Below are 21,003 nucleotides of genomic sequence, written 5' to 3'. Positions count from 1 at the left end.
ATAATTACTTCCTGAATTGATTTTCTTTCAGATTTTAAGCTTTTCAAATTGCTTTGAAAATTTTTAGCTTACAAGTCAAACCTTTTGTATAAAATCCTCGTACATTATAAAATGTCAATTAAACAAAAATAAATAAATAAAAAATACTATTTTGATAAATCAAGCTACAAATCTTTCATTGTGTTACTATCAGCCAGACTCCTTAGTACACTCTGTCATATACCACCCTATACTATCAATTTTACAAAATTTTCCCAAGAGTTTTAACATGTTTAGGTATGATTTGTCAAGTGGCGCGTTCAGTTTGTACTAAGGAGCCCTTGGCAAAAAGGAATTAAAAAATTGAATATATAAAAACGAAATTAAAAAAAAAATTTTTTTCCTTCCTTATGTTAGTGTTTTTATATAACTTTTGCAGATTTTGAAAGTGAACAGATGAAACTGGGCTCGAAGCCTCTCTCTAGACACGATTCAAACAGTAGCAGTTTCATTCAGTCGAGCCCACTTAGAGTTAGCCTTCAGAAATCAAACAGATTTAGTACTCAGCAAAGAACTATTGGCAAAAGTAATAAAAAAATTCTTTGATGCCATCTTTTAATGTCTTTTATAATGACATTATAATTTAACAATTTTTAACAAGTAAAGTGTGTGGGTGTGTGTGAGTGTTATATTAAAACTTGCTTTTAAAAAACAGTAAACAGTTTTAAGCAATGTTGTAGAAAGATATGCTTGTATTAGGTGAAACCTTAATGAACCTGTTTTACCAATTTTTATACTGATAATTATTATATTTTTTAACTTTACACTATTAGTTTTTGTAAATTTTTTGAACCTTCTAACTACCGTTATAGGACTTAGAAGTGTGATGTAAATAAACATTGTGTTGTTATATAACTTGCTTTGTAGTTAAGTTGTATAGCAGTAGTCTAAATTTTTTTTATATATTTTTATTTGAGACACCAATAGTAGTTGACCTAAATTAGTTTGGCTTAGATTTTTTCTGATTGATGTAGTTGCTTGAAGTAGTCCTTTGTAACTGTCTAGGGGTTTTGGGATTCCCGTGCAGTTCAACACCGCCACCAACGTTTGAGGATGCAATCCGTTCGGACCTCCACATCGATGGCTCCTCTCCTCTTAGGCACCGGCCGACATCAAGGCACAGTACTAGGTGATTATTTCATTCCTAAAAATATTTTTCGACTAGTACTCATCATAAATTAGCTGCCTTTAATCAAAAGCATGATATTTTCATGTTATCATCTTATTAGCTGATTTTCATAATTTAGTTTTGCTTCTAAATTTTAGTGCTGTTCAGTCTTTTCAACATCTCATCCAAATTTATGTTTCATATTTCAATGTTTTTTTCATTTTTTAAATTTCTTGCAATTGCTTTGTTGAAAAATTTGGTAACTTCAATGTAAAATGCATGAATGGCAAAAAGTTAAACATTGAACCATAAAAAAACACATACATAATAAATTTAAAAAATCCCACATAATTTCCTATAATTTAATTTTTTTCTAGATTTTAAGATCATAAGTTTATTTTTATGTGCCTTCAAATACATAAATTCAAAAAAATTGTTTATTGATCAACGGTGTAAAAAATATTGCTTTTTAAACGTGAAATTCATCTTTAATTGTCCAGAAGTAAATCTCTAATATAAGAATAATCTTCCAAGTTAATTTGCCCCAAAAAATTATCAAGGATGATTTACAAAAGTCGTTATTAAAGCCCTCTAATAATTATAAATGCTCGTGCTAATTATTAATTTAGCAAATTGTGCTTACAGTCTGTTTTGCTTACTCAGGCTCATTGTCATACAAGTGATCAAGCCAGTCATTTTGAGGGATGGCGAGCTGCTTCCGTGTGTAGAGACAAAGAAGAATTCCTTTACTATCTGCTTTATATGGGAAGGCTATTATACGATGATACAATGGCTGAATCAAGTTTTTGAAAGGATTCGTCTGGCCAGAGGCAACTTGAAAGTTGTCCACTTTGGCCGGCTTGCCCTCTTCATAAGATTAAACAAGCAGATTTCGTTTGCTGAAGCTGGAAAACAGTGTTGAACATTGAAATAAAAAAAAAGGAAAATAAAAAAATATAAAATTATGTATTTAAGGATAAAATGACAGCTTTTTGTTTTGTTTTTAAAGAACAATGATATTTCTCACTAGGTACATTTAAATTATTAAATTTCCTTCTAAAAATAGTGATGTTGAAAGTATGAACAGCACTGCTTAAAGCTCATTAAAAAACAAAACATTAGTACTTTGGTTGCTCAAATTGCTTTTTTCTCCAAAAAATCCAATTTATTTGAGTACGGTTTGTCCTGAGTATATATTTTTTTAGTTCCTAATCTCATTTTCTTCAATTTTCATTATTTTTGTTTTCCCTTCCAGATAAATTTTGATTTGATCACCCTCAAAAACAAAATATTGCATTTTAATGATTTTATTTTATTTTTTTTGTTCATTTTGTTGTTATTTATTTACTTTTTTTGGGACTCTAGTGCGGTGGCCACAAAACAAGTTGTTACTTTCCACGAAGGACATGCGAGGTAAGCAGAGTCTAAAGAGTAAACTGTAGATTTATGAGGTTCTAAAACCTGACGACGTCTATTTTTAAATGATTATTGCCTTTGAACCTTAAAACAGTGACTCTTTCTCTTCTTCCTCTTCATTTTTTCAATTTAATCCCCATTAACAGTTAACAATCGATAACTAGAATTACTATTAATTGTAAATAGAGTTCACTGCAAAAAAAATCTTCTTGCCAATGCTAGAATTTTCTTTCTTAATTTTTATGACTAAAAATGCCTGCTTTTTGTTTAAAACTTATTTCAGATTAACTATCTTTTCAAATTGTGCATTCTAAATAAAGACTGCAGTTTAAACGAAAAAAAAAAAAAAAAACCTGATGGTTTTAATATAGAACAAACAATATTTTTTCAAAACTAATAATAAACAATAAATAATGTTCACTTTTTAAATAAACTTATTTGGATTATTATACACAATAAAATTTTAGAGTTGGATTAACTCAAAAGTTAGTTAAAATAAACTTTTTTTTTGAGGATGTCACACAATTAATCTTTCTGTCATCTCTGATTACCTTTGTCTGACTATTCTCACAGGTTTGGTCTGCTAATGTATTTCAGCTTTTTGCCATCTTTGGTGGTTGTTTTGTCACAACTAATGAAAATGGCAAAATTCCAAAACATTGTTGACTGGAAGACTAAGATAATTGGTTTAAGATACTTTTTTTAATTGCATGTACTACATATTAAACAAATCGAGTAGGCACCATTTTAAGAATAAGTTTATTCATATACAAATTTTTAACATAGGTTTAACTTATTTTTATTTCCTGTTGAGAAGAATTGCTTGCAGTGTTTTAAATTCCAAATTGACGCATGGATGAAGTACCTAAATGAAATAATCTCAAATAAATTTTGTTTGATCCTAGTTTAGCTAATAGATAATTTATATAACCTTTTCTAGTATTGGCAATATTGATTGATCTTGTTTACAAAAGTCCTTAAATATTTACATAATTAATTAACATTTTCAATTAAGCAAAAATAGGAGTTATTATTTAGTTATTTTATTTTCTTAATTAACATTACTAATATTAATTCACGGTTATGTCAATTTTATTTTTTTAAATCAGTTCTTTATGTTTGTTGTTTTTTATAATTTTGTTGATATTTTTTATGAATTCGTCTTTCATGTACATTTATAAATTTTTGACTTATACTCTGATTTAATGGTTTTATATTCAAGTACTCACAAAGGGTTCTTTTGCTACCAAAATAATAAATTTTCAACAATAAAATTAAATTGTTTTGCTCAATTCAATTTATATTGCGCACATAGATAGCAAACGTTTATGTGAGACAATTGTCACTGGTTGCTTTTGATGCCTTTTTTGTGAGAAACCTTGTAGTATCAACCCTTAGAAAGTAGTTGTAGTTGACTGTGTGGGTGTGTGTTGTCAGTGTGTCAGAAGTAAGGCTTGAATGTCGATCGGACAAGTCAACGCTGAGCGTCGAGAGTGGAGGCTCGACAGTCGGGGGCAGGCATTTTGAGGGATCTACGCCCACCTGGACAGAGGGAACGCCGTCTTTCACGGAGAGCAGTAGTAGCGGCGATATGGGTGCGTACAATATACAAAATACATTCTCTTGCTGCCCATTTGTAGAATATTCCATTCGTAATTTTGTTTTGCTCATAGTTTTTACATTGATTTTGCCATGCAGATCATTATTCATTCCTATCTTTGAAATTTTTATAACCAGTTTACTAACTATAATAGTTGATATAAATTGTACTATACTTTTTTTACAGTATATTTTACAAAAATTTAAATTTGTTTTTGTTTGCTTAAACAACTTTTATTGGAATAAATAAAACAATAAAAATAAATGTTTTTAAACCCGTTTAATAACTACAACATATTTCTTTGTTGTAATATTGGGTGTGTGCATAAGTTTATCAGTTCTCAGAAAAAACTTTCAAAATAAAGATATTTTTATTTTTAATCAAAAACATCGGTGGTTACCTAACCTTTTTGTTGGCCCATACCTTACACTTTATATATATAAACCAAAACATAATTGCCTTTGTTTTCTACAATATACTTCAATGTACGGGGAGCAGAAATATTCCCTTTTTGTAAAAATCTGCTGACAGAAGAGAAGAAATCTGTAAGACTGATTTTCAAATTGTTTTCATAAAAAAATTCCCTACCTTTTAAGTGGTTGTCCAGGGAGCTAAAAAAGAAAAAATTCTGAAAATCTGACCTTGTGTCTGGAGATTATGGAGGGTGTGCATTTGTTGCTAGCCTAACTTTGAGATTTTACTCTGAGTGAGTGCATTTGTGTGAGGATTGACACAACATTGTGTCTAATCACCAAGGCTGTATGTTGTTCGTTCAGTGCTGACCCAAGACGCTGTAGCGGTGTAGTTTACCTCTGCCGAAAGGGTTTGATTGTGTGGTAACAGTTCCTAATAAATTATTTCTTGAATATCCCACCAAACAGACAATAGGGGCTTATGAGGTCCTCCTCTTGTCGACTATGGCAGTGTGACATTCTTCTTGCTAACGGCCCTTCAATGTTTAAAATTTTTGTAAAAGACCCGCTTCTCATCCCCAGTGAAAAATAGGAAATAAACCCTTCCAATTTAGCCCTATTTAGATGTGAAACACGACAAGCTATGTGCTTCCCTTGTTGTTTTTTTCCCTTTCTATTGTAAAATGCACTTGAAATCTCTCTGATAGCTCTGCTTCAGTTGATTTGTCCTCATCCTCCAATGCTACTAGTAAGTAATCGGTTTTAAACTCATTAAGCATTCTTCAACAAGGCTGGTCTTTGATTTATCTCTCTCCATTACAAAAATGTAGCATTCAATAGAACACTGTTGAATCACACATTGTTTTACTATAAATTCCATATAAATAATTCCGTATAAATTTTGATGGTCATTGTTCACTCTATGTCTGAGATCGAACTCTTATAGCAAGCATTGCCTCAAAAGAATTCTATCTACTAGCATGTCGTTTAAAGGATCGCCTTATTAAGGTGAAAACAGAAATTTGAAAAAAAAAGTATGCACACACCCAATAATTATTTATTAATATAATGACATAGATGCAATGGTAAGGATCTCTTTTTCCTTTTAATTTTTTAAAGCTTTTGCTTTTAAAAATTATATTGATTTATATCTAGCAATTTATTATTTGGTCTTGAATTTTAAAAAATCTTGCTACTCTTTCTTTCTATTTTTGGTGTTTTGATAGTTTTATATAGTCAAATGAAGTACCTGTTTTAAATACAAATAATTATTACATACTGACAACTTGCAAGTGATAAATTATAAAATTAAAGATTTTAAGCGTGGACCTTTGTTGTGCGAGTTGATTGCGATGTGATTTGGCTGCCGGCTATGTATGTCAGAGATGTTTCGTCATTTCACATTTTGCTTGTTGATCTGTCTATTATTTGTTCAGTATGTCCTTTTTATATGTTTGTAAAGCGAATGAAAGGGTTACAACTGATAACGTAGCACATAGAAAATTAATAGTGCTGTTGAAATACGTCGTCTGGCAAACCGGCCACGATGATTAATTAAATTTTTTGCCTAGATGATCACATAATTCAAGAATTGTGTATTAAAAATATGCACGTAGAATAAGCAAGATTGAAATAATTCCCCTGTAGAACCAGATGAACAAACTATAAATTTAAATACTTGTATGGCAGGATTAAGACTCTTAAAGAAAATTAAATTAAAATGCTAATTGCAATTTGAATGATTTGAGGTGTTCCTAACTTATAAACAAATGGCTAATAAATAATGCATTTATGTCTTTATTTATTTATTTATTTTTTTGGTGCAGGGTTTCCTATGACACCGGTAAAAGGGATGGTTTATGAAAAAGACACCAATATTAAGGCAATATCTGAGGATGGAGCGCTGTCAGAAGTGGTAAGATTTTAAATATCATTAATGCCAATTTATATTTGTAACAAAAGAGCTTGGATTAACTGCCAGTCTAATAATAATTGCTGATGTTTGCATTTAAAAAAAATTCAATTATTTTAAAACATTAATGAAACCTTATTCAAAAGTTCAAATGAAGTAATTAAATTTGATTGTCTGATTTCAAATAGTAAACTTAAATTTTAATTATGTGTTAAATGCTTCTCTTTGTGCTAATTGTTTGTTAACTGTGTCAGTGTTATACAATAAGTGACAGTTTGCATGACCATTTTTGTATTTAACATGTGAAAATACACGCCCTTCTCCCTATTTCCCAATTAAGTTAAGAAGCAATAATAGTAAAGTGCATTTGTATTAAAAAAAGGGGAAAAAATTGCTCTTAAAAATGAGACCAGCCAAAAGGCATGATAAAAGTTCCAAATTACATAATTTTTTGAAAATTTAACGAAACCATAAAGAAATAGAAAGACTGAAAGTAGTGATATATTAATTGTGTAATTATGCATATTAAAAAATAATATAGGTAAATATAGCTTATATCTTTATTTTGTGTAAATATTCTTTTATACTGCTATTTAAATTTTTCCGCTTGCATTACACGAAACTGTTCAGTCTGCTAAAAATATGTCTAAAAAAAAGTTGTAGCCAGTCGGTATTTTCGTCATTGCATTTGGGTTTTGGCACAATAAATTTTTGTTTATTGCTCGACATGTTTTCTTTTGTCATATTATTCTTTTCACTAAGGAGATACAGGAATATTTTAAAGAGCAATACCTGCCGGATAATCAGATTTTGTGGCAGTCCTGTGTGGCAATATGGATGAATCTTATGTAAAAAGTAAATTTATTCCTGTCGAACTGCTGAAGATTTTTTAGGGATTTTCTAATCGCATTTAATATACTGTTGAAGATTTATTTGGTTCAAAACCGTTCATTCCTTTCTTGTATAAGTATTTTTGGTTTTGCTTAGTTAATTATTTAAATGAAATACAGTTAGTGATGACTATTTATTTTTAATTTTTTTGTTGTTGTCAAGCGACTATAATTAATGAAATCAAAATTTATTCATATTGTTCTTAAAATCTGTTTATTGGAGCATTTCACTAAAGTGATAGTACATTGTAAAGACAAAAAAAAAAAAAAATCACAAATATATTTGTTAATAGAATACTGTAAACGCAAAATATAATTGTTGGTTTTTTTCCAATAAAGCACCATCAGAGACATGCCGGTGGGAGACCACAGCTTGCGTTTAGACGTAAATCTGAGGTAGGACAGGTTTGCAAAAACAAATAGAGTTGTAGTTGTTGGATGCTTTGCTTACTCAGGCTTAAGGCAGTGGGCTGTGGAAATGCAAATATTTTAACACAGGGAAAATTCTCCACTTCCTTACTAGAGTTAAATGTAATTTGTTACAATGTCACTTAATTCTTTCTGTAATGATAGAAAATAACAAATTAATATTTCATAATTAAAATGAGAGCCCAGGATGATGGAGAAATGAATGAGATGGATTTATATTATCCATCTTGCCATTTTTTAATTTTATTATTTTTTTTTAAATATTTAAAATATTATTGGTATACAAATGTATTTTGTGTGTACAATGGTATTTTAAACTCATACTTTTTCCCTAGTTAAATTGCTATCGATTTTATTGTAAAATAAGTGGTTATTGAGTCATGGAAATGCAGGCTACATGTTTTTTAATCTTCGCTTTTACTTGTCACTCTTTTTGTTGTCTTTCTTTGCAATGTACATATGGCCTGGTACACATTTCATTTATATTTGCACTAGCTTAGCTATATATGCAGGTAGAGCTTGTACAGTGATATTGCTTTGGGTTTATTGAACACATTTTTGTTGAGAAGTCACTTTTGATATGAGAAAATTAACTTTATTGCCGTTCAAAGAGTTTATGTCAATTAAAATTGCTTATAATGTCTTAACTGCAGAGTACCTCGCTCATGAGATCGGAGTTGAGCTCTACTCCTACTCTCGTAACATGTTGACTGCGTAAGACACAACATTTGGGCCATGTCAACTGTCCACATGTGCCTGCACCCTCCCATTGATTGACTTTTTAAACTCTCCCTTCCCTTCATCTGCTACACAATTCTGTTTGAAATTCCTAGGGCTGTGTGGTGGTTAGTGACCGTTAATCGATATTTATTTAGAAATTGTGAGATGTAGGTTTCAGAAAAACATTTTCTTTATCGTGCCAACGTTTCGATCTTTATTGAGATCATCTTCAGGGCTCAATAAAGATCGAAACATTGGCACGATAAAGACAATGTTTTTCTGAAACCTATATCACACCAGACCGCATCTCACGATTTCTAAATAAATTCCTAGGGCTGTTTAAAGTCAGGGGCCTAAAGAAAGGACAAAAGGGCAGTCATTTCAATTTTTTTCCAACTGGAAGTGATTTTTTTTATTTATTCTGTGCTTTTCTGGCTATGTGTTTTATAATTTTAATTATTTACCCATGTTCAATAACTAGGTAAAATAAAGGAAAAATTATTTGAAAAAGTAGAAACAACTTTTATTCATTTATTCACACCTGAAACAAAACTCTGGGGTTGCCTATTTCATTTACTTTTTTGTGATGCAGGGGACGGCATCAGTTGTGCCATGTAATTTATATCACTTAGATAAACATAAAAAAATCATTTACATATTTTTAAGTACAAGAGAGTATTTTACACAATAAATTTGGTTCTACCATGGACATCCAAATGGCCATGCAGTCAACGTGTTCAAAGATTCCCATCTGTTAACAATGTTATTAATTCTTTTCCTTTAGTAAATTCTTGTCTTTCTATATTTCTATAAAGAATTTTTAATCTGGAATCTCTCTGTCCACACATTTAAAAAAAAAAAAAAAAAAAAAAAAACATTAATTTGATTTTGTTTTTTACCTTATTCAAAAGAACCAAAAACAAAGCTACATTACATTTCTAAAAATTATGCAATAATTACAATCTATTTTGTATAAATTGGAATTACCCGGTTGGCAGTCTTTGGTTAGATAGATCTTATCCATCTTGCCCACTGAAGTTTCCAAGGCTATTGAAAAGTAGGCTTTTTCAATTCCAAATTCACGCATATTAAAAGCTCAACATTCTCAGTTCTGCCATTCATGCTTATAAATACATTCAAACAAGACATTTGACACATAAACTTTGATTGTGTAAACAGCTATTATTAAACATTATTTCTTCTAAAACTCAGAATTGAGACCTCAAAAACTACTGTTCTCATATTAAATGATACTACACAAATTCATGCTCGATATAGCTGGATCAGCTATATGCATGGGACAGTCCATTCTCAGGCTTTCACAGTTCTCGAGTTTTTGATGCTAAAAATCATCTAGGGTCCAACAAAACAATTTGTGATTGCATTGATAGCTTTAGTACTTTAGTAGTTGTAATGGTCAGGTCAGGAGCCTCTTTCAGTGTTCTGCATTTTAATTTTGAGCATGTTTTCATTGAAATAATTTATATTTTGATTGTTATTATTTCATTTAACGTCCAGTTTTGGAGTAGGCCTTTTAGAAAGTGGATTCAATAATCAGACTTATTCAATGGTGATTTTGAAGAGGGGAAAAAGGCTCCCAGGTTTCTTGGTCCTTAAATCATTGGAATGATTTCATATAGCATTAAAGAAATTTTTTCTTATGCTATTTCTAATGTAAAGCTGTCTTACAATATTTAACAATTTATTTATACCATAAAGCAAGCATGTTTAGACCATAGATTTTATCAACGAAGTAAAGCAGTATAGAAAAGAAGCAACATTAAATCAACAAATAACAAAATAAGAAAGGAATAAATTTTTAGATATAACTTTTTTAAAATTAATGAATTTTTTTTGCATAAGCTTGATTCATAAAAGTCCTTATATTAGATATAACAATTTACAAAAAAATTTTTTTACTCTCTCTCTCTCTCTCTCTCTTTCTATGTGGTCAAGGTATTAAGACATACAGTTCTCTTGCTATCGCCAAACTTGATAATTCAAATGTCTTGATAATAAGAACTCGTCAGCAGGTCACTTTGGTAAATTGACAAAGTTCTGTGTATTTTGATACACTCAGTGATACAAAATATTTTTCATAACAGGAGAGAGATTTTGCTATAAATCAAAATGGAGCCACTTCCTTTCTTTATATTTTGATTTTTTTTGTAATGTTCTTCCAAATTTCCACGTACTGTTTACTTCCTTACAGCTTCAAGTTTATTCGCATTTTCTTTAGTTATATTCGGTGCTCGTTGATGTGTGGTTTTACAGTTGATCTATTTTTCATTATTTTTACAATGTTTTAATCGAATTATCAAAAGGGAAAAAAATTACTTGATGAGATTTTGAATGATTTTCTGTTTGACCAGTGCTGAGAACAAATTGATAAAACACTGACCACCGAACATAACAAACTAGAGAAAATTCAAGGCAACATTAGGTTGTAAGGAAGTAAACAATACGTGGAATTTGAAGGAATATTACAAAGAAAAAGTTCGAAATAAAAAGAGGGAAAGTGGCTCCACTTCGATTTATTCTCTTTCTCCCCCTGCTATGAAAAATATTTCGTATTACTGACGGTATCAAAATACACAGAACTTTTTCGATTTACCAAAGTGACCTGCTGAAGAGTTCGTATTATCAAGAAATTTGAATTATCAAGTTTCCAATTAACGAGAGTCGACTTTATATATTTTTTAATTTGAACTTCATGAAAAATAAAGTATAGTAATTTGGGCGTTTGGCTTCCAAAGTCAAGTCAAGTTCAACTTTTATCTCTATTACAGTCAACCTGTCGAATATCAAATTAAGTCTTTCTTTATTTAAAAATAATGTAAACAATTATTTACAATTTATAAATTGAAGGAAAATACTAGGCCTGATGAGATTCCTTGCTAATTACAATTGGGGGGCGAATAGAGACATTCTTTTAAGAATATTCAGCATGTACTTAGGAGCAAAGTTTCGATATGGAGCAGCAGGTTACTCTTCAGCGCGAATATCAACTTTAAAACCTCTAGATAGAATTTATTATCAAGGTATCAGAATTGCAACAGGGGCGTTTAGAACAAGCCCTTTATATAGTCTCTGCAATGATGCCGGTGTGCTTCCTCCGGAATTTTTCAGGGAGGAGGCAATTCTTAGGTTTGTTGCTAGACTTTGGTCTAAGCCTTTCCATCTTCTATTTCCTTCAGTTTTCCGTAACCCTCACCAAGATATGTACTCATTCCTAAGAACTAGGACGAGACCTCTCGGAATCCGCGGTACTGAAATGTTGAGATTAGGAGGGAATACCTTGCCGGCGGTTGAGGGTTTTAAATTGCTAGATATCCCANAAAGAAAAATTAAAGCTTGGATGGCAATAGGATAAATAAGATTACGAGTGAATGTTTGGAGTCAGAGCTTTATAGCACTCAGAAGAGATATAGCTAACCTAAGATAGAAGGTTTGGATGTTAGGGCGTGAAATGACCTTAGCCGTTAAAACGCCCTTAAAAATTAATAATAATAATAATAATAACCTTAGCCGTTAAAACGCCCTTAAAAATTAATAATAATAATAATAATAATAGAAGATGTTTTTATATTTATTTGGTGTAATACAGTGAAAATTAATTCTGTCAATAAAGGACTTATTTTTAATTTAATTGCTTGGCCAGTTCCTTTAATGTGACTTTTTTGGTATTCAAAAAATCGCAGTAAAACCTTTCGGATTTGATCATTTATCTGATTGAACAATAGTTTAATTTTTTGATGTCATTTCCATATTAATTTTTTTATTATTGAACTTCTGCATGTTAAAAATTTACCTTTTTGTTAGCAGTTTTGTTGAATATTGTTCTTTTTACCGTAACTGTGAGTTGGTTAGTTTGAGAGTTATATTAATGTTATAGAGAGTGGAGTGTTGTAAAATATCCCTGAACGATCCAAAACAAAGATCCATGTAATTGAGTACAGTTTGAAGTATGATTTCATAATTATATTGTCATAATTATCCAAAACTGCTGTGTGATTTTTTTTCCAAATAACTTTTAGAATGTTTAAACAATTTTTAGTTATTTCCTCGATAATTCAATTAACAGATTGAAGAGTTAAGTTTAGAATAGTTTACTCCTTTAGGCTTGTTTTAGACATTTTTGGTACCAGTTTCCTAGGCTAATTTTATGTGAAATTTTATTTAGTTTTTTATTAAATATTAAAAAAATATTAATTTAAGGAATTGATTGGGCAATTACACATTCCCATCTTTCTGGGTTTAGAGTTTAAAGTGGTATTATTTGTAGGATTTGTATTTGTGTAATTGTCCCTTCTTTTCTTTTTGCAGCATTAATCTGGAACCGCTTTCCCATTCTACATCCATTTCAAGCTGCGGTGATTCTTCACAGCCTTCACAGCAATTGATTCAAGTTTTAAAATATATTGTCTCTGTTTTTAAGCTTTGTTACATTGAAAAAGGAAGTTGAAAAAATTTGAAGCGAACCTTGTTTATATAGCATGTATAAACAAATTATATATATAATTTTTTAATTCTTTAATGTTATTGTAAATATTTAAATATTATTTTATATTCCCTTGCATTTTGTAAATTCCATTCAATTGGAATAAGGTGTACTCGAGTTCACCCGGTATTGTGATGCCAATATATTGTTATGTGATAATAGTAATCTCGTTTTTTAAAATTAATAGTATTATTTTAAAGAAAAACTTTTTTTAATAGTGATAATTTATCACATTTTTAATTGTTGCCAAGTTAGGTCATGAATAAATTTCACCTTATTTTTATTACCCTTTACATATTGAGAAATCCAGTCGGTTACTAACAGCTATAAACGTATATATATACATAACAAAAATCCTTTAATTAGAATTCAAAAGCGCCTTGTTGATATCTCATATCAGATAGTACAAGTTAATAGCAGCTGTATTTAATATGTGTACATAACGCAAAAATATTGTTTATATTCAAGAGTTGAGACGAAGCTGAAGAGAGTTATTTGCAAAGCATTTTGGCTCTAATAATAAAAGACTTGACAAAATAAGAATAGCTTATTTAATAGATAAACTATTTATTTTGTAAAAGTGGTAATAGAAAATGTAGTTTTTAAAAGAACAATAAAGGAAAATAATGAAATGATTTGCGTGTTTTGTACTGCAGTCTATTTGTGATTGAATTACGCCTAGGAAGTTTTGGATTTATTTTAAAATAATTACTCTTGAAGATGAAAATATTTTTACCCAGGTTGTGTTTTACGACCCATTTCTAGTATTGTAAAGTGGCCTTGATCATTCAATCTTCTAGTAACCAAAGTTTATTTTTTATTCACTCAATAACATTTTTATATTCGTACTTATTTAAATTTCATAACATGATTTATTATTGTGTATTTTAATTATTACTTCTTAAACGAATTTTTGTTTGTAACCCAAGATTTAGTTTTATCTCGCTAATAATATTTAAAGAAACAAACGTATATAATTGTGATTAGCTTGAAACTGCTGAAATTACTTGTGATGTCTCTGCTTAGATTAAATTCAAAGAAAAATTTAAAGTTATTTAAAATTAAAACAACTATTTAAATTTTTTTAATTAAGACACCTACACTCCTGCAGAGGCTCATATCCACTATTTCGATGCCAATTATATTTTGTGGTTATTACTCCGCAGAGATACCAAGTCTTCTATTCATGGGATTGTAAACAAACATTTTTATTTATTTTTTAATTTAGCAGTGTGACTAGCGTATTGCACAAATTCCGTTTTTACCAATTGTTAAAAAATTGTTTATTAGAAAAACAAAACATAGTTGATACATCACTGTCATCTAATCGAGAATTTGTTAACAATACGGTTGTATTCATTGAACAACAGGTCATAATAAAGATTTTGAATAAAACGTTCAATACGTTTTTAAAACATGTTTTAGTTACATAGTTCTAACAAATTTGACCAAATGGGGTTATCAGTTAAATTTCTCATTTTAGGATATGATCAACAGCTTCATTGAAAATAATTGTGATTGTATATATAAAAAGTATAAACATGGGTTGCACTGTATGTAATTATAAGGTACGAGTAGTGTTAGAAGTAACTAATTGTAGTTTCAGTTGAATTCAGTTGCCCAACAATAAAAGGAAAAAAAAGGAGTTAACTCAAATTGAAAAATGTGTTCATATTGCACTGCCGATGGCTGGATGACCCCCTCCAAATTACAACGTACCTCCCTTCCAATCATCGTACTCCTTTCCATCTCTATTTATGTGCTTGAAGTATATAACACTTGTTATGTTATGGAATGCTACATGTATTTATTAAAACTCATTAACAAAAATACACAGACTGGTAGAAATTGAAACTTGTGGATAATGCACATACCTTCTTCCAAGTGTTTACACTTTCAATTTTATAAAATAGAAGATCAATGTTTAGATTTAGTTTTGCTTCTGTCAATAATTAACAAACAATAATTTAAAAAATATATATAACAATGTTTGATATTTAAATAAATTATGAATGAAACAAAGAATTTGATTTCATTTAAACCATTTCTCAACATTTTTATTTTTTGAAATATTTTCTCCTTTTAACTGTACTTTTTTTTTAATACTTTAATTTGATATATTTTTCTTCAGACCTTGTTTCTAGTGAATGCATATAAAAAAGTAGATGTGTCAAATTATTTTAGATATAAATGCTAGTGACTCTGCTAAATTATATTACTAACAAAAGAATGCACACTCTAACAGGCTCTACTCTTTAAAATTAACCGATTTAGACAAAATATATTTTATTTTATTAATTTTACTTATCTATTTAAAATAACATTAGATTTGAGGCGTGTATTGTAAAAGGTCATGATTTCTAGACTCTAGGAACTTAAGCTTTGAAATTCTGTATCATTTTTAATTTCAAGCATCACAAATTGTCAAATAAAAAAATTAAAAGTATATATATAAAAAAATAAATAAAAAATAAAAGGCAATCTTAGGAAAGGCTTGGATTAAGGGATATGTTAATTGAAATATTTGTACATCATGTTTGTGTGATTGTTACCCTCGTTATTGTTGTATTAGTGTCCTATTGTAACTGTGTCCATTGTTGATAAATTTAATATAACAATTTTTTGATTTATAAATGTACAATTCATTTTTCCTATTTCCACAAGCCTACACCAGCTCCTCTACATGTACCGCATCGCAATTTCTTGAACGACTTCAAATGCACCGCTTACTCTTCAACAAGTTCACCTACGCTTGCTTTGATTAATAAGAAATCTTATGAAGTTTTATTGTAAAATTAGATAGGATTCCAAACTGTTAGCATGTTAATATCTATAATGTATGCTTAGTGATTTGATTTTTAATGAATAATATATATGAACAAATAACCGTATGTATGGTATTAGGCTACTGTGAATGATGCTTGGAGAAAATTCTTAGCATTTGGAAATAAATAGCCGTGTACTTATTAAAAGATAGTTATTCACTAATCTCTACACTTATTAAAAGACTTAAACGGATCATAAGGGCATGGATATTAGTTGTTAAAACATTAATTTAGCTGTTATAATTTTTATTTTCTTGTACTAACATATTCATTGTTAGTAAAATCTAAATATTATCTACAACAGTATAGCCAAATTTATTTTCTGTCATTGCTTAGTTAATTGACAAATTAATTTTTGATTTTTCTTCTCTTAAAGTTACACTTACTGGATCAAATTCCATTTGATTTGTGTGTTACGTTGGTCTCATTTCCCAGAAGTGACAAAAGAGCCAGCATTGGTCACTTAAAAAGTAGTTCATTTAAATATATAACTGTTGTATCCCAATTTCCCAATAAAATAATATAAAACATACAAATATACACCTTGTATGATTGACCAGCCTTAGTACTTATAAAAATAGAGGTCTAGATAAAAAAAAGTTTTTTTACTGATAAGCTTTCAAGCTTTAAGTTTTTGGATGGATTAATACAATTAATTTTTACACCCAAAATAATGCTCACAATAATAATCACTGAGCTTAGTGATAATTCATTCTCATTCAGCTCCATCTGAAAAACATTAAACTGTTTATAGAATTGTTGCTAATTAATTTAGTCAGCTCCGGTGATGAGAAGAGACAAAAAATTAATAATAAATGTTCCATTCGTTTAAAATCATATAGACTGTGTATTTGTGGTGATGGTAATCTTAATAAATAAGTTTTTCAAAATCTAGATCAACCTGTTTTAAATCTTGAGTTTTCTTGTTGAGGTGATGAAATTTTAATTTGGTCATTTACAATCATCCTAGTCTCTATGCTCACTGTCTGTCAGACAAATTTTAGTGTTCCGCCATTTGATGGTGGGTTTTCTTTATACATAGGCCAGACTAAAACCAATGATGATAGGTACTATTTACTACTATACTTAGAAGAACGAAAATTAGTAAACTTTTTATTTTTAAACTACAAAAATAAGGCTGATTGGTCATTTATTTTAATTTTAAAACATTGGGGTGTATTCAGTAATGGTTCATACCTGTAGCTTGATTGTTCTAATCGTCCTGATCCAATTTGGTTTGTTGTAATTCATTTAGACGATTGGCCGTTTTCAGTGCTTGTTTTGTTATGTCATTTGTGCCCTTTTTATATTATAGATAAACCACTGACGATGGCAAATGCTGAAATACAGTAGAAAAAAAAGTCTAGATGATTGGAAGTGATCAAGCTACATTTTTAGTATTTTTTTAAATAACATTAACTTTAAATTTGAATGGTTACCGGTTTATGGTTGGAAATTTGTATGTGTTCAGTATATTTTTTCTGTTTTTTTAATTTTATGTTTTATTAACAATTACAGTTGCGTAAAAATCCATATAAATTAAATTTTTTGGGCATATTTTATGTTTTCTCTACCTTAAATTATATTTTAAGTAAAGATTTGGATGGTTAAATGTCCCATTTTTCTCTGTTGAATTCTTTTATTTTTTTAATATTCTATCTTTGTATACTTTAAAAACATTTAAAAAGTTCATTTTAATTTTACTTCAACAGATTAAATTAAGTTTAAGTTATCTGTCAAACCTTGTACATAATATGGCACATGCATTTTATCCTAATGCGCTCAAATGATTTTTCTTGTTTTCCAGACTCATCTGTGATGGAAATTAAGGTGTATCTAAAGAAAATAAATTGAAAAAAATTGAAAATATTAACTCAAACATCAAATTTCTTAAGTATTGACAGGAAGGTCATTTTAAATTTTAATTATTATTTTATTAGGGACTTTTTAATATATAGCCTGAACAGATACGACAAGATGTTATGATTAGTGACAGGTTTAAGATAATGAATAGATTTGTGTTGTTTGGTCAACATTGTGTTAAATCCGTCTTATCCAAAAAATTAGAACTTTTAGAAAAGTTTCGACAAATCTTTTAGAGAACCTTGAAGTAGAGGGATACATGTATAACAATATTGTTAAAACAGAAAAATAATAAGACATATCATTAATAATTTTTTTTACAACAATTTTTATAATAGTTTTTACATTGTTAATAAATATCTAGTTTATGACCTTCCAAATACAATATTTATGAGGTTTGAGTTGGAGAACATCAGAGATAATTGTTTGAGATTTTACCCAAAGATTTGAGTCATAAGTGTAAGTTTAATTGAAGTTAAATTATAAAAGAACATTGGATAAACATTTTTTCATTATAGCTTTTTTCTCTGTATGTTTTATTTTAAACAGTCCTTCCAAAGTAATATTACTTTCTTTGCATTATTAATAATAAATTTATATTATTGTATATAATATAATTATCGAATTATGTATTCATCGAATTGCATTTTGAAAGTATTATTTTTGTTACAATCGTGCATGTTCATTTATGTATGTATGAAATATAATTGTAATTAAAAGATCATTTCGAAAAGTTTCAGCTAGTTTATTCGTTAACCACTGTTCACCAAGAAAAACAATTGATTAAATATATTTTAAAAAACACAGAAAAAAGCCAAAATATATTCGGTAGGTATCTGTTTTTTATTTAATGAATTTTTAGATAATCGATATTTTGTCATTTTTTATTGATTTTTATGTACTGGCCAATGTTTTTTGCCTTATAAATAGACATTAATTTTGATATCGGTTTAAACATTTTTTTAAACCTAAAAAGTAACAGAACAGATTGTAACTTATTAAGGGGACGACCAGGTTTGTGTTTCAAGGATTTGGAACTTTTTTTGGTGATTCTAAACTCTAAAATATCGGACACATATCCTCACATCTTGTGAATAGGCCTGGTTTCGACAAAAAATTTAAAAGTTGAAATTTAATGTTTTTATTACGCCGTTTTGCTTACTTAAATCAACTATGTGAATATATCTTATATTACAATAAAAACAGTAAAAGCTATCAAAGTTGATCAATAACCAAAACATGATTAAAAACCAAATATTTTTCAAGTAAACTAGGTCATAATTTTTTTCGTGAAACTAATATGAAATTTCGTCTTAGCACTTCTAGAGACCCCTAAATATACATTTTTATTTGAATTCAAATTGATAGATTTTTGACTCCTAAATTTTTTTCGATTTTTGAGAAGTTCTCGGAATATCTGATTGAAACGACTATAATTCAAAATTGGCTAAAAGGATTTTAACGTCAAAAATACCATTGAAAGAAGAAAACCGTTCTTTAAAACGACGTATGTACCATAAAAATATATAAAAGATTTATGTAAGAAATTACTTAAAATAAGAAAATATTTTTGTCATAAATTAACCACTTTTTTAAAATGGAGCTAATATTCCGATAATAATGTTTGATACAGTTATAAAATACACTTGACAATATCTTTAAAACCTATTATCAACCATGAAAATCGGTCTCTTAGGTATTGAGAAAAATTATGCTTGCTTGCACAAGGAATGTCAATCACAAAGAAGGTCGTCGAAATTCAAAGCCAAAAAATTAATTTACACAGATTTTCGCGAAAATCTGTATTTAAAGGTTTTTTACACTAGAATCACGACAATGAGGTCAAATCCATGTTTTGGCCATTTTCTAACCTACTTTGCTTACAGAATGTTTTTTAAAATACGCAAAAAACAGTAGTTTGTTGATTTATCTTTTAAAATCATACCAGATCTGCGTCATAGAATATTCTTGGTTTTATCTTAACCAACAATGAAATCAGTATACCAAAAACAGTATTTTTTGGTCTCTAAATAACCAATTGTGATTATTTAATTGAGATTAAAATTTGATTTTGAAAACCTTCCTCAATCAGATGACTGAAATATTAAAAAAATAAAACGGGCCAACAGTTCGGCATGACACAGACGTTGTGCGGGTTTAGCCTAAATATATAATAATTGTTGCATAATCACTTATTTTCATTTAATGTTACTTAATTTTCTGTTTCTAAATCATTTAAAAAATTATTTTTAAAAATCTTTTATTCTACTCTTTCTACTATCTAATGCCAGCTCGGCTTGTAGGAAAGGGGCGGAGAGAGAGGGTGATAAAAACTGGCAGCAGAGCATTTTATTCACAGCAATGATGCATATTTCAAAATCTAGTTTTAATCGCAATTAAATGATCATAAATCGTTATTTGAAGATTCTAAAAAAAAATATTAGTTTTGGTGTATTAATTTCATTGTCGGCTAAGAGAAAAACCAAAATGTTCTATGAAGCACAATATTCTAATTTGGTATGATTTTAAAAGATAATCAACGAAGTACTGCTTTTTTACATATCTTAATAAACATTCTGTATACATTCTTGTGGTGTCTTATTGGTTTTGTGTGAGAGTGTTATAATTCGTAATATATTTGGTGGGATCGGGGATGTGGTCCAATGAATTTTGTGTGTTGAAACTATGCCAAGCTTTCGGTGTTTTTTATTTCGCCTTCCTCAGGGTTCTACAATATTGCCTCGAAAAAGCTCACAAATTCAATTTTGATGAGATAAAAAATCTTACAAATTACACATGAACCTCTCCTTGGACGTACATTTTTATGGATGGAAATACTTGTAACCTGATATCAACGGTTTAAGCACAATTTACAACGGGATTTTAAACGATCAAATTAGGTAGATAATGAAATAATTTATAGAAAATGTAATGTTCTTTAGTTGTTTATTTGTTTAATATATAAAATTGTTTTATTAGATTAGAGAAATCACAGGTTATGTTTTTATTTATTTATTATTAAATTAAAATAAGAATTTTAATGCCTAATTCCCAAACGTGGGCAGATATAACCATATTATATAACCAGGTACATGATAGTAACCTACACTATCCTCTTTGTTTAAGTTACATTTTTGATTTTGTCTGTGATGTTAATTCGTAAAAAGTAGTATTTATTTATTTATTAAAAAAACATTAATTTAGCAAAAACTAAGAGATAGTAAAAAGAGCAAAAAAGTTTTATACATGTTGATAAAATTTTTTTTAAATGTTGACTAATCTGTAAG

The 21,003-nt window shown here is 29.0% G+C and overlaps 1 protein-coding gene across 16 annotated transcripts in view; it reads left to right on the top strand.

The window, feature by feature from the left end:
* LOC106674100 (phosphatidylinositol 4-phosphate 5-kinase type-1 alpha) overlaps positions 1-18,225 on the top strand; it is a 39,653-nt gene extending 21,428 nt beyond the window's left edge. For 6 of the 16 annotated variants that reach the window (XM_014406591.2, XM_014406590.2, XM_014406593.2 and 3 more), the window contains 6 exons: positions 419-565; positions 1,045-1,168; positions 2,513-2,560; positions 4,001-4,158; positions 6,403-6,491; positions 15,693-17,654. In XM_014406591.2, coding sequence (XP_014262077.1) covers positions 419-565; positions 1,045-1,168; positions 2,513-2,560; positions 4,001-4,158; positions 6,403-6,491; positions 15,693-15,821 — 695 coding nt within the window. In that variant the 3' untranslated portion in view covers positions 15,822-17,654. The other 10 variants (XM_014406599.2, XM_014406604.2, XM_014406605.2 and 7 more) reach the window with 7 other exon arrangements.
* Positions 18,226-21,003: the final 2,778 nt, after the last annotated feature.

This window comes from Cimex lectularius, unplaced genomic scaffold (assembly GCF_000648675.2).
Source record: "Cimex lectularius strain Harlan isolate CLEC.00 unplaced genomic scaffold, Clec_2.1 scaffold177, whole genome shotgun sequence".
Taxonomy (NCBI): Eukaryota; Metazoa; Arthropoda; class Insecta; order Hemiptera; family Cimicidae; genus Cimex; species Cimex lectularius.
This window is presented reverse-complemented; position numbering and strand designations above follow the sequence as displayed.